Here is a 13,475-nt window from a genome sequence, read left to right on the forward strand (position 1 = left end):
GTGTTAGTTTTACACAACCTTTTTAAAAAACTACATTGTTCTCTAAGGCAGCAGTCTCCACCTTTTTGGCACCAGGTACCGGTTTCATGGAAGACAAATTTTCCACAGAAGGAGTGGGCTGAGGGGGGCGGAGCTCAGGTGGCGATGCAAGCATGGGGAGGGGGGTGGCTGTAAATACAGATGAAGCTTTCCTGGCCCACTCACCTCCTGCTGTGCACCACCCCAGCCCACCACCCACCCCACACCAAGTTTCATGAAAGATAATTTTTCCACAGACTTGGGGGAAGGGCTCTGCAGCCCAGTCCCTAACAGACTGAGACTAGGGGTTGGAGACTGCAGCTCTGAGGCACTGAAGACTCGACACAGGATTAAACTAGATACTATAACTGTCCCAGAAGAAAGATATCTAGCACACTGAAGAACTCGGAAGACAGAGCACCTCTAGTCCATGACATGCTAGAGACTGTCTCTTCCTGGTTTGCAAAACAAAATTAAAAAAAAAAAAAAATACTTCCTAGATCCTGATTTTAAATGAACCCCCTCCTAATCTTTATTGGCACACTGTATAAACTTCTTTAACTGTTACCTTGGTCTTTTCCAGCTTCATCTATGTGTTGAAAATTCTTTAGTGTTTGAAGGTTACAGAACCCCTCTCTGCAATGCTGAATGACTTTTTTTGATCCATTCTTGATGAGATAATCCATTAGCGTAAGAGACTTATACACATGGCGCCAGTTCTTCCCGTGGTCACTGAGTCTCTGCCATAGCATATTCATAATCTCTGAGAGAGAAATTGTGTTGAAAGTCAAGTCACTGATATCTAACATCAGAGAACTAGAGGGACCCCAAGGGTCGTTAGAAGTTGCTTCCCTGACTTTTATTTCAGCATCTGAGTAATTTTTCACAAAGTTTTTCACTTGCCTCCTGAATGCCATAGTTAAGACAAGTTTGAAGATGAGATGGAGGATAAGAGAAATGGAACGGCAGTTTATGTGATCAGTTTATAAAACTCTTGACAGGTAATTGGTCCCCAGTTCTGCTGCTCCAAAATACAAATGATTAATCTTCATGTTGACAAGTGTCAATTTTCTACAAGGAAAGCACAAAAAAATGTGTAAGTTAAATATTTTTTTTAATGTCTGTAGAAGACCAAATCAGTCTGAAAATCTAGGTTTAGTTTCTAAGTCAGCCCCTCACTTGTATCAGCCATATATAAGTGGTACCATATAAATGTTCCTAGGATGGGTACAGGAAAATCCCTCATAAGCGATTGGCCTATATTATTTAAAGAAATACAGGTGGTCTTTCTAGTCCTAAAAGTTCCTGCAGAAAATACCATTCAACCTACTTGGCCAGAAATATATTGAGTATAAAACATTACATAGACAGTGGACAGGTTAGTATAAAAATGGAACTTACACTCTGACATCTCTTTATATAGTCATGTATAAAAATATTACATCGTAAAAGTCATTAAAATGAGGGTAAAAATCTAGTCTTAGGATCAAGTGACCCTATGATTGTATTCTTTTTAGAACTACAAGTCATTAGAATCAGATCTAAATATGGTCCACTTTCTTGCTAATCTAAGAGGAAGGCTGGTCAACTACAAAGACAAATAGTCACACCTCAGTGGACTCCACAGCTAACTCATAGTACCCTAAAGCCAATACTTTAGTTCAGATAAGGCTGGTAAATTTGACAGGAAGGTTAAATTACATTCTTTACTCACCTTCAGGAAAAGTATAAGTTTAGAATTAAACAATGTCAATAGTAAGATTCAAATAGAGTAAGGATTTCTCTGAAACCTGTCAGATCAGCACGTGCCTGTCAGATCTCAAAACAAGTACACAGAGAGGCCCATTTAGGTTGATACAAAAATACATTAAAACTTAAAAGGGGTGTGAAAGTCTTAAAACTTTACATGATACTTGTGAATTATCGATTCACAGTTTATATGAAAGCATTCTCTTCCACTTTTTCATTACTTTGTATTAAGGTGAGCCAGTTAGTTTGCAATTTCCCTAGTGATTCACCACTGATGGCCACTAAGGTAAGGTACCAAATTGATTTCAAGCCCTGACGAGCATCCAGACCCAATGAAGCCTAGACGATCTATAATCAGATTGTACTAGAGAAACTGCACACATGCAAAAGAAAAATGTTAAAATCCATAACAAATGTGTTTGTTATTTTTAGTTTTGTTTCTTTTGACCTTCTCAGCTACTAGCTCAGGCTTGATTAATTTCTGTGTGTGTGTTAAAGGAAGACATAAATTTCCAAAAGCATCCTAAATGAACTATCACTTTTTTAAAAAATAAGAGGAGATAATTAACCTCCTTTTTTGTAAAAATACAATGCACCCTTAAATAAGCAAGAGAGAAAATGTATTGGCTTAATTAAGATTTCTCAGATAGAGACTATTATCAACCCTAAGAAGAAAAAGAGAAGCTGTATTTCTACAATCTTCTGATTTTCTTGTTTGTACTTCAAATACAGGCATTTTTATCTGACTCCCTCCTACAGCAAAAATCTGATTTAGATTGTTTCAATAAGCTATTAAAATTTTCAATCATGAGGGTTTTCTTTTTCTATTGTCCTTTTTTCCCCTCTGCCAAACCCACTCAATGCAGAGATGCACTATGACATTGACTTAGAGCAACAAATATTGATCTGTTGCTACACAAGTCCATTAAAAAAAAAAAAACTGTTAGAATCATAACTTGCTGGAATTGAACAACAGACATTAAAACCTTTTTTCTTTTTTGGACAGCCACCTATCTATATTTTAGAGAGACAATCCTAATTTTTAGGTTTTCCTATATTCTCTAACCTGCATTTTAAAATTTCCAAAAAATGTTTCCTTAAATGAATTTTCTGCCCCAGAAAAATATCAAAATAATAGGCTTCTAATCCAATCTAGTAGCTTAAGATGGATGCACTTGACACCATACCAAAACTAAATAAACACACTCCCAGCCAATAGAAAAATCACAAAAAGTCTGGATAAGTGAATTGGTATCACTAATGTATAGTCATGAGAACTTTACTTTGTGACATCAACGTAGAATTTGTGAGACATCATTCTACTATCGATGTCTTTTCAGGCTAACAAGGAGTTCAATTAATTGGTGTAAGCTGTAAACTATATGTAGGTTTATTATGTATTTTAGACATCTGACTACATGCAAACGCTCAGTTTACTCACACCAATGAATAATTTTGAGATTATAATTATAGTGACATGATATCTGAGATAAAATTAGTGCCCAAAAGGTTAATTTCCACATCAGAATCTCAGTTGTCTACTTACCCGAATCACTATCATATTCAGAAATAGAAGGAAGAAGGTATTTCACGTCATAAATCTGAGAAGTCTTCACTAATCTTGCTAACTATTAATACTTAGATCCTCCCATCACACTCTCTTCAGTACCAGGTCAATTTCCTTCATGGCACTTACAACAATCTGTACTTATGTATTTGTTATTTGCTCAACCCTTCTCCATGGCCAGACTAGAAGCTCCTACAGGGCAGGGACCTTGACCATCTTATTCACCACTGTCATCCTATGCCTAAGAGGTACCTAGCAACAGTAAGTACTCAAGAAACGTGTTGAGTGACCAAATGACTGAATGATTCTGCTTTGGGATAAACTGCACTGATTTTACAGCTTTATAATTATAAACATGACATTTAAAAAATAAAATCTAGCTCTTGTAATTGTCAAGTAAAACTCTAGAGTTTTGAGCAAATATTTTCAAATCAATCATCATATATTTCTTGAGTAACTACCGTTTACACAGCTTTGTACAGAAATATAAAACATGATACCCACATTCAAAAAACTTACCATTTAGTTAAGGAGCCTTCTCCCTTAAATAATTCCAGACCAAATAAATGATGAAGTAGAAAGGATCTCTTAATTTTCTTTTTAGATCTGCCCACTTCCACAACGCTGTCTTTCCCTCCCATCTTATCTGAAATCATTTGAGTTAGCAAGTGACATTAAACTAGTTCCCAATCTCTTATCCAAATCCTCTGAGGCCAGTTGAGTTGTGGAATTTGATTTTTTTTAAATTTTTAAGACTAGTGCAGTGCCTATACCATACATTACATGATACCCACAGTATGGCGTGGAGTCACTTGGACCAAATACATTAACATGTACATATTTAGAATAAAGACTATATAAATGGGCCAGGCAAGGTGGCTCATGCCTGTAATCCTAGCACTTTGGGAGGCTGAGGTGAGAGTACTGGTTGACACCAGAAGATAGAGATGAGCCTGAGCAACAGTGAGACCCCGTCTCTACAAAAAAATTAAAAAATTAGCTAGGTGTAGTGGGGTGTGTCTGTAGTCCCCGCTACTCAGGAGGCTGAGGTAGGAAGATGGCTTGAACTCAGGAGTTTGAGGTTGCTGTGAGCTGTGATGACACCACTGCACTCTAGCCCTGGCAACAGAGCGAGACCCTGTCTCGAAAACAAACAAACCAAACCAAAACAAAAAAGACTATATAAATGGCCTAACTTAAGTTCAGGCCAGGTTTTGCCACCAAATGAGTTGGGGGGAAATGGTTTTCAAAGCTTTCTGGATTTCAGAATTGAGGAGCTGAACTGACTTTATCTTAAGACTTAAGACAATAATGACAATAGTATCTAAGAGGCTGAGGGCCCAGAGCCATCTCTGGAAAGATGTATTTAGGGTGGTGCTACGAAGAGAGGGCTGCTCTTATATTTGCACATGTTTGACTAATAGGCATGAATTCCACTCAGGAAGAAATAAGATCTGGCCAAGATTGTTACAAGGGAATGATTATAGAGAATACCATGGAATTAGGAGGTGTTACTGTTGTGATAGAAAGAACACTGCAAGAGGCAGAGAAACTAACCTTTTTGAGCCCCACCTGTGTGTTCATTAATTCATTCAACTAATAATTTTCCAGAGCTTACCATGTGGCGGGCTCCATCTTAGGAAATGGAGAAACAGGCACACAAGGCACAGTCCCTACCCCCAGGAGTAAATGGCTACTCTATATTAAATGCTCACACCTGGTCATTCACATGCCTCATCTCACTACTTTAATTAGGATTCGAAGCCACGGATTTGAGGTCCTGCTCTGCCATTTCCTAACTAAGGCTTAACAACTTCTCTGAGCATGGAATAATCACCAGATGGGTGGGGAAGAAGAAACAAGATGCTTCATAAAGAATTTTGACAACGGAGGGTGGTAGCTGGGAGAGAATCAACTTTCTGCAGACACGTCCTTTCCTTGGCATCCACGTCATCCATTTGACCCCCATTTCCGATTGGCCACTGTGTACCAGGGTGGGCCCAGTGCTGGGCGCTGGGTCAGAGAATCAGACCTGCGACCACCCTCAGAGAGGACGCACTTTACTGCGAAGGGAGACGCTGGCCCGCGGGGAAGATTCTAGAAGGAGGGAGGGACAGGACAGTGTCACAAAGCAGGGATTTTCCCTCAGTCCGACGGTGATGGCCTCGACAGTGCGGCCCAGGCCGTGCCGGCAGGGAACGGAAGGTGGGACGGCAGCCGACAGGCCCCCTCCGTGCCCATCCCCGCTCCCAAACAGAGGCTATTACCTGAGAGAAAGATCCTGCCCCTGGGCAGGGGCCCTTTTCCACTCGAATTCAAACCCCTCTGTCCCAAGGCTGTTCCGTCTCCTCGAACCAGGCCCAAGCGCCACGCGCTTCCCTACTTGGCTTCCTCACTTCCGCTTCCTCACTTCCGCTTCCTCACTTCCGGCCCGTGGTGCGCACGTCTCCGGCCCTCGAGCAAGATGAAGGGTCTGGGGTTAAAATGCCCCAGCCGGAAGATATCAGCGGAATGAAGGCAAATGTCTTCATTTTACACTCTGTTGGGCTGTGACACTACGCTAATCCTCCTTTCAAAGAATGTTTACAAGAATGTTCCTGCTGTAAGTTTAACTGACTAGAAGCACGAACGACACCTGATTGCCACCCCAAAGGATAAAGAACGTACTAGTAGTCTAGCGATAAAGAGCAGTGTGTGTGGTGGACAGTGATGGAGTAGTTCCAATGACAGCTTCGGGTACCACTGACGGACGGGCAGTCCTTGATACAGTCAACTGATCTTCAGTGAGCACCCACTTGTGCCAGGCAGTGAGGACCCAGAGATAAAACGCATCCCTATGCTAGGTAAGTTTACAGGCTAGTGGAGGTGACAGGCACCATCACAGAAGATTGTGACAAGATATGTATAGCCTAATAAGAGAGGAGAGAGCATCTAATTCTGCCAAGGAGTATTTAAGGGCAGCTTTCACAGAATAGTTTACATCTGAATTGAATCTTAAAGGATGACAGGGAGTTCACTGGACGGACAAAGTAGAGGAGGACTTTGGAGGCAAAGGACGTATCATGTGTAAAGGCATGAAAGCCTATTATCTTGGCAAAGCTACAAGTACTGCAGTTACTATGGCTGTCACAAAGGCTATTAGTGGGGGAGCAGAGGGAGATAATGTGGCAGAGGGAAGTCAGATCATGAAGAACCTTGTCCATACTACTGGGTGATTATATCCAGTAGGCATTGAAAATATAATCAAACCCATGTTTTAAAGTACGTTGGTGGCCAAGTGGAATATTAACTAGGATGGGCGGGGCGGGGGGGGAGGGCGCAGAGGGAATAGAGAATAAGAAATTCCTTAGAGAATAGGAAAATGCTTAACAGACTAAGGTAACATTTGTTTTGAGCTCCTACTAATTCAGTCATAGTAATAGCCCACATTATTGACACTGACATATAGATAAGTATAATATAAAATGATAGGAGGTATGAAAGAAGTTGGTGTGTTTGAAATATTGTTTAGCTGGCTGTAATATAGAGTAATGGGGGTGGTGAACAGAAATTGAAAAGGTGACCTGGAAAACAGATTGTTCAGGGGCTTGAATGCCATGCTAAGGTATTTGGACAATAAAGTAGTGGGCAGATAAACAAGTATTTTGTACATTGAATTATAGTTTATGAAGATTTTTTATATGTGTCTTATATACATTTCAAAGGCGTGCTGAAAAGTAGGCATTATTATCCCATTTTACAGATGAGAAAGCTAAGTTTGGGTAATATGCATTCATTCTACATTACTGAGCACCTGCTGTGTGCCAGGCACTATGCTGAATTCTGAGAACACAAAGAAAGTTTAGTCTAATAGTGTAATAGAAGAAACAGAAATAAACCAGCAATTATAATAAGTTGCCATAATAAAGATAGGCATAGAGTGTTATGAGAGTAGAAAGGGGACCTGTCTAACTCTATGTAGTCAGGGAAGTTTTCCTGGAGTAGGTGAGCTTGAGCTGAGTTTGTAGGAACAAAGAGGTTACCAAGAATTGGCCAGAAATATTTAACTAAGTAAGCAATTTAGCTGGAACTAGAACATAAATCTCCTGTGTCCAATTCTATGCTATTTTCCCTACTCTAAGGACCAGTCTTTGTTCCTTGATTTTGACCTTCATGGACATTCTCAGTCACAAGTCTCCCTATTATATTTTGAGAAGGTCAGAGACTCCAGTTTTTCCTTTTTAAATCTACTCATTTTCTCCTTTTAGAATGAATCTCTGCATGTGTTTTAATAACAGATTGGAAGCAGAACAGAGGAACTGGAGGAGGAACAGAATGTTATGATAGTTCCGACAATAAGTGATGAAGGCCACAACTAAAGCAGAAGTAATGGGCACGCCAGGATACCCCACCCTGCTCACTCTCCTTTTACATATAATGTTAAAGTGTAGAAGTTACAGGACTTGACCCCAAATATATGTGGGAGTAAAGGAGAAAGAACAGTCTACAGTGACTCTCAAGTTTCTTTTTTGGGTGACCATGTAAATGGTTGTTGCTGTTCACCAAGATGAGGAATATGGTCTGAGGAGCAAGTTTGGCAGGAAAGATGGTAAATCTTTTCGCAGACATTTTGAATGTGAGGAGCCTGGGGGGACAACCAGGTGAAGATGTCCAAGCAAATTGAGTAGAGAGAAGTGGAACAAAGGAAAGGGGATTGGGCTAGGTTCACGGCCTTGAGAGTAGTCAGCATATAGAAGGTGATCAAAGAAGCAGATGGAAATAGGAGACAGGGCAAGGTCAAAGACAGTCCAAATAAGCAGTGAGGGAGTTAGCTAGGTTCAGCAAAAGTGTAAAGTATTATTAACCTAGTGAAATTAACCCTGTTAAAGTGACATTACATAAAGGGTCTTTCTTACCTGCTTTCCTCCATTTGGGGGCACAATTTAGTTGTAATACTGCAGCATCCACTAAATACAAATATTGTTCTATGATAATAACTTGTGGTTTTTCTCCATTAATAATTTGAACTTAGGAGTTTTATTAATATAATAGTGAACAAAGTTTGCTTCACCTGATTTTCAGGACATCATGTCTCCTTCTCTTCCCCTTGACTCATTTCTTCTCAATTCTATGACTTCTCAACTTTGGAGGGGGTCTATTCTCCAACCTCTTGTCTTCTCTATCCATATTCATTCCCAAGGTGATGTTATCCAGTCTCATAGTTTTAAACACAAGTCAATTCCAAGAACTCTCAAGGTTTTGTCTTCAGCCCTAATCTCTCCTGACCTCCAAACTCACATATCTAACCACCTTGACCTCCACACTGGTATGTCTCGTAAACATCTCAGATTCAATAAGTCCTGATCCTGTCTTCCAAACCTGCTTTCCCACAGTCTCTCCCGTCTCAGGAAATGACACACCCTTGCTTCTAGTTTCTCAGGCTGTGAACCTTGGAGCCATCTTTGACTCCCCCCTTTGTCTTTCATATCTCATATCGTATCCATCAGCTTACCTTTGAAATACAGGGTGGCTACCAAGTCTTATCTAGTGATACTACATTCCAACACACAATACAATAACATCATGTTTCTAGACTTTATCATCACCCTACATGTTCCTCCACCACCCTCTTCTAAGCTACCACCATCTCTTACCTGGACTGTTACAGTCACCTTCTAACTGGTCTCCCTGCTTCTGCTCTTGCTCCCTTACAATCTAATTTCAACAGAAGAGTCAGAGCTATCCTTTTAACACTTAAAACCCAAGTCAGATCATACCACTCCTCAGTTCAAAATCTTCCATTGGCTCCTGTCTCACTCACAATAAAATCCAAAGGCCTTGCCATGGCCAGCCAGGCCCTATGTGTTTGGCTCCCTCTCTGACCTGCATCCTGACTCCTCCCCCCATCCCTCGTGGTGCCAAGTGTGTTCCCACCTCAAGGCTTTCCACCTGCTAGTCTCTGCCTACGAAAGCTATTTCCCCGGATAGCCACTGGGCTGGCTCCCTCGCTTTGTTCTGGACTTTGCACAAATGTCCTTTGATCTCCCAACATAAAATCACAACCCGCATCTCAGCCACACTCCCTGTAATTCCTAAGCCATTTTATTTTTCTCCACGACAGTACAACATCTGACATACTTAGTGTTTTTCTCTTTACCAGAATGTGAGGTCCAAAAGGGCAGAGACTATGTTTTGTTCACTGATACATTTCCAATACCTAGAACAGGTCTAACACAGAGTAGGTGTTCAAACTTTATTTATCGAATGAATGAAAAGAAAATGTCTGTATCCACACTATTGAATCAGAAGTACATATCTTACCATAAAGTTCAATTAAGCATAATTATGTATAAGAAGTTCAGATATTAACAGCTATCCTTTGAAAGGAATGGCTAAAAAATTTTAAACAAAGAAAAATTCTGCATGGTAACTCCAGATTTCACATCGTCCTGAATCCTCCCATCTTGCTGCTGTTTTGCTGGGTGTCCCATGCTGGTGAGGATGGCAACACTGGCATTCTCGTATTGGGGTCTTTATTCTTAGGCTCTGCCTTTGCACTTGCTCAATTGCGGAGCTTTATAAAAATAAACCACCACTCAGGTGGCCTTGCTTCCCTCCCAGTGTGCTCTGTAACACGTCTTTCGGTCAGTACTTATTCCCAAGATGGCTTCTTTTTAAGACTTCCCTGTTTTGTACTCTGCCTCTTGCTTGTAAAGGGAGGGATTATATTCTCCTCCCCAGGTGGGTAATGTCCTGTGGGAAAGTAGCTTCCCCCTTCGGTTAGGGTACAAGCTGAAAACACCGTACTTTCTGTATTACACCACTGAACATTTTCCCTTCCCTCCTGCTCCCCAGCCATGGAATTTTAGGAACTCGTTGTTTAACCACCTCAAAACCACTGACTTGGGAGCTATTGAAGAGTAAGGACTGTGGCAGAGGGTTTCCGTTTGAAAACTTGTCCATGGAGCTGTTCCATGTAATGATGGGATCCAAGAAGGTCCTTGGACCATGAAGGCTGAAGAACTCTAAGGCCAGCATTGAGATGTTATTGTTTTAAAATCAGCAACATGCTGTTATTTTTTAATTTTTATCTTTATAACATGTGGAAAGAGTGAGGATCCTGTTCAGATGTACCTTGGACTTAAGAAAATTTGACAAACTTGCATTAATAAAAGCCCATTATTGAGGAGTTAGGAGTAGCAATTTATTTCCTTTAACTCATCTGACCGTTATTTACTGAGCACCTTCTCTGACCAAGGTACTGTGCTGATTAAATGCCAGATTCTTTTCTCTTTCAATAAAAATGTTGAGTAATTATAACCAAGGAAAACGTTTTAAAAAGGAAAGTAAATTTTGAGCAAGATTTAGATATAAAGGGGCAAAAAGATAGAAAAGGATGCCATTTTACATTGCAGAGTGAGTTTACTTTTTTTTTTTTTTTTTTGAGACAGAGTCTTGCTCTGTCACCCAGGCTAGAATGCAGTGACATCAGCCTAGCTGCAACCTCAAATTCCTGGCTCAAGCGATCCTCCTGCCTCAGCCTCCAGAGTAACCGGGACCACAGGCACGTGCCACTATGCCCAGGTAATTTTTCTATTTTTTGTAGAGGTGGGGTCTCGCTCTTGCTCAGGCTGGTCTCGAACTGCTGGGCTCAAGCAATCCTCCCACCTCAGCCTCCCAGAGTGCTAGGATTACAGGTGTGAGCCACCGAGCCCAGCCTAAGTTTAAATTTTAGAACCTCAAATTGAGTCTTAAATGACACCCTCCTTGGCATTCCAAGGATTAATGCTAGGAACATCCCTATGAGCCAACATTTCCCTCTTCAAACTGTGAGTGGAGCTACTTAGCAAGTAGCAATGTCTCTAATTTTCTGCAAAAGATGCAACGTTGGCAATCCACTCTCTAGCAAGAGCAAAGAGAAAGGAAGAGGACTTCACAAGTTGCAGTTGGTATGGGGGGGAAGGGTGAGTTATAAATCTGAAGGTAAGAACTAAAGAAGTTGAAGATGACAAAACTCAAGGTCAGTGAAAAATTTTAAAATCCCAGAAAGACTTTAGTCCAACTTGCTCAAAAGAAAGTGAAGTCTCAGAAATCTAAGGAACTGGTCCCAGCTCATGCTGGACTGTGGCAAACCTGGGATTAGAACTCATCATAGCTCAGAGCTTTTTTTCTTTTTTTGTCAAGTGTAATATTATGGGCTAAGAGTAATATTATAGGCTGAGTGCACTAAGAAAACATTTTCTCTGGGATTTTAACATAATGAGTGATCGAGGGTGGTCTAAAATAAGTTCCCCCAAGAAGCCCTAATGTTTCTCTGGATGCATGAATATACTAAGAGAAAAATGAGGGTTTTCCTTAAGATCAGCTTGCTGCTGGACCATATCTAGGATTAGAAATTTTCTTATGTGAACATAAGTGTTCAGGGGGGATATTGTTAAAACTGAAACCAAGCATAAAGAAGCAAAAGTGTTCCAGTGAACCTCCTGCATTTTAGTTCAACACTGGCAGCAAGAAAACAAAACCGCATAATCTGAGGCTCACGCCCAACTCTCTGAAGCCCTGTATGTGCTAGTTCCTGTGTGGTTTGCCTACAGACTGCTGGGCCGACTGGGGCCAGTCTGGAGGAAGGAGTGAGAGGTAGGAGGAGGAGGCACTGTTAATGGATCTATAAGCTCACACCCTCTTTCAGTGTGGTACTTGGAAGACAGCACAGGTGGATCTGTATTCTGAAATGCAGTAATTTTGATGTTTGAATTCATCTTCCTTCTTGCAAGAGAGGATTCTAAGAACTCGGTATCAAAGCGAAGACAAAAACTCAACCTCTTCTCTTCCAAAAGGTATGTCATCATACAACATTGGCGCATATACTCTAGAAACCTTGAACAGTTTTATAATTTGCAGAATGTTCTCTATGAGTCAAATCTAATTCAAATGAATCTTATGGGTTTTCTAAATATTGCTTTTAATATTTCAGTCCCACCAGCTAAGGTCTCTAAATCTTTTGCCGTGACAATGTTTGTAGTGATGGGATTTGACTTCTATCAAATGAACTGAGAGAAGACTTGTTCCTTACTCAGTCTGTGACAACAAAAATGCCACTTAATTGGCTTCAGAGCCATTTCAGGGAAAGACTTTAGACCTTAGGGTCACAGAGGTAAAATTGCATTTCACCGTAGCCAGCATTGAATCCAAATCGGGCAGATGGGTGGTTGCGGCGAGGAGGGCTGAGCAGCAATGAGTGAACGCCAGCACTCTGAGGACAGTTTTCCTCTCTTTGCTCAAATTTCCAGTTCTGTTGGTATTCTTGTTACCTTTACAAAGAACACCAGTTTGGGTTCCTTTACAAGAAAAAAGAAAAATCTTTAAGTTGAAATATATTTTGAGAGGGTATTGCCTATCTTCGTGTCTTTATTAATAGTTAGGCTATATCCATCCGTGTGGCTGTCTCTAGTTTAGGTGTCCAATCTGAAGATAGCTCCTTTGTGCTCTTTGTCCCAGCTGTTCCTGAACAAAGGGATTGAGTCCACCCACCACAGATTTCACTAGCTTAAAAATTAACATGTTTACGTACCTGGAATTAGGCTTTGTTAATAAAATATATGTAACTTCATTCGCACATTATTGAAAATATACATCCCTAAGCAAATTAAGAGGAGGGAAAATGTTTAGGACCTGAAAATCCAATGGGAAAAATGTGAGGTGCTCATGCTATGTTATCTGAGGGTGGAAACTTCATGTTGAAGAATCTTTTGTTCTATGCAACTACATTTATCATAAACTGTTTTGTTCTTTAGTGAGTCCCTTTGTTTTTATCTTATTTTTGGTTTCAGAAAGAAGATTGAGTATAAGTTACTGTAACAACACAATATTGTATATAAAACTTCATATTTGTAAAATAATTTTATAGTGACCTTCTTTACAAAAGCATCCACTATTAAATAAAGAACATTATGTAAGTAGAGAACCACTTAAGTGCATTTAAATTTCAGGTTTTTTTAAAATTCTGATTTGTACCCTTTTTGAGAACGTTTTTGGGTTTTTTTGTAAAAGAGAGGTAGCCCTGTATTATAGAAAAAACTACCTTTTTAGATTTAACTTTGAGTGTCTCCCATGTAGTAAAATGAAATCTTACTCTCCTTAAGTTGTAATAGACTTTATCTTT

General features: G+C 40.2%; 2 protein-coding genes across 2 annotated transcripts in view; one reads left to right on the forward strand and one right to left on the reverse strand.

Moving 5' to 3' along the window:
- The window catches only part of ENTHD1 (ENTH domain containing 1), a 110,112-nt gene extending 109,174 nt beyond the window's left edge, over positions 1–938 (reverse strand). The window contains exon 1 of the mRNA XM_069491506.1: positions 587–938. Coding sequence (XP_069347607.1) covers positions 587–935 — 349 coding nt within the window. The 5' untranslated portion in view covers positions 936–938. The remainder of the gene's footprint in view (positions 1–586) is intronic.
- Positions 939–12,099: 11,161 nt separating this feature from the next.
- The window catches only part of GRAP2 (GRB2 related adaptor protein 2), a 60,553-nt gene continuing 59,177 nt past the window's right edge, over positions 12,100–13,475 (forward strand). Inside the window, exon 1 of the mRNA XM_069490878.1 lies at positions 12,100–12,150. The gene's annotated coding sequence lies outside the window, so the exon portion shown is untranslated. The remainder of the gene's footprint in view (positions 12,151–13,475) is intronic.

Source organism: Eulemur rufifrons, chromosome 16 (genome assembly GCF_041146395.1).
Source record: "Eulemur rufifrons isolate Redbay chromosome 16, OSU_ERuf_1, whole genome shotgun sequence".
NCBI classification, from domain to species: domain Eukaryota; kingdom Metazoa; phylum Chordata; class Mammalia; order Primates; family Lemuridae; genus Eulemur; species Eulemur rufifrons.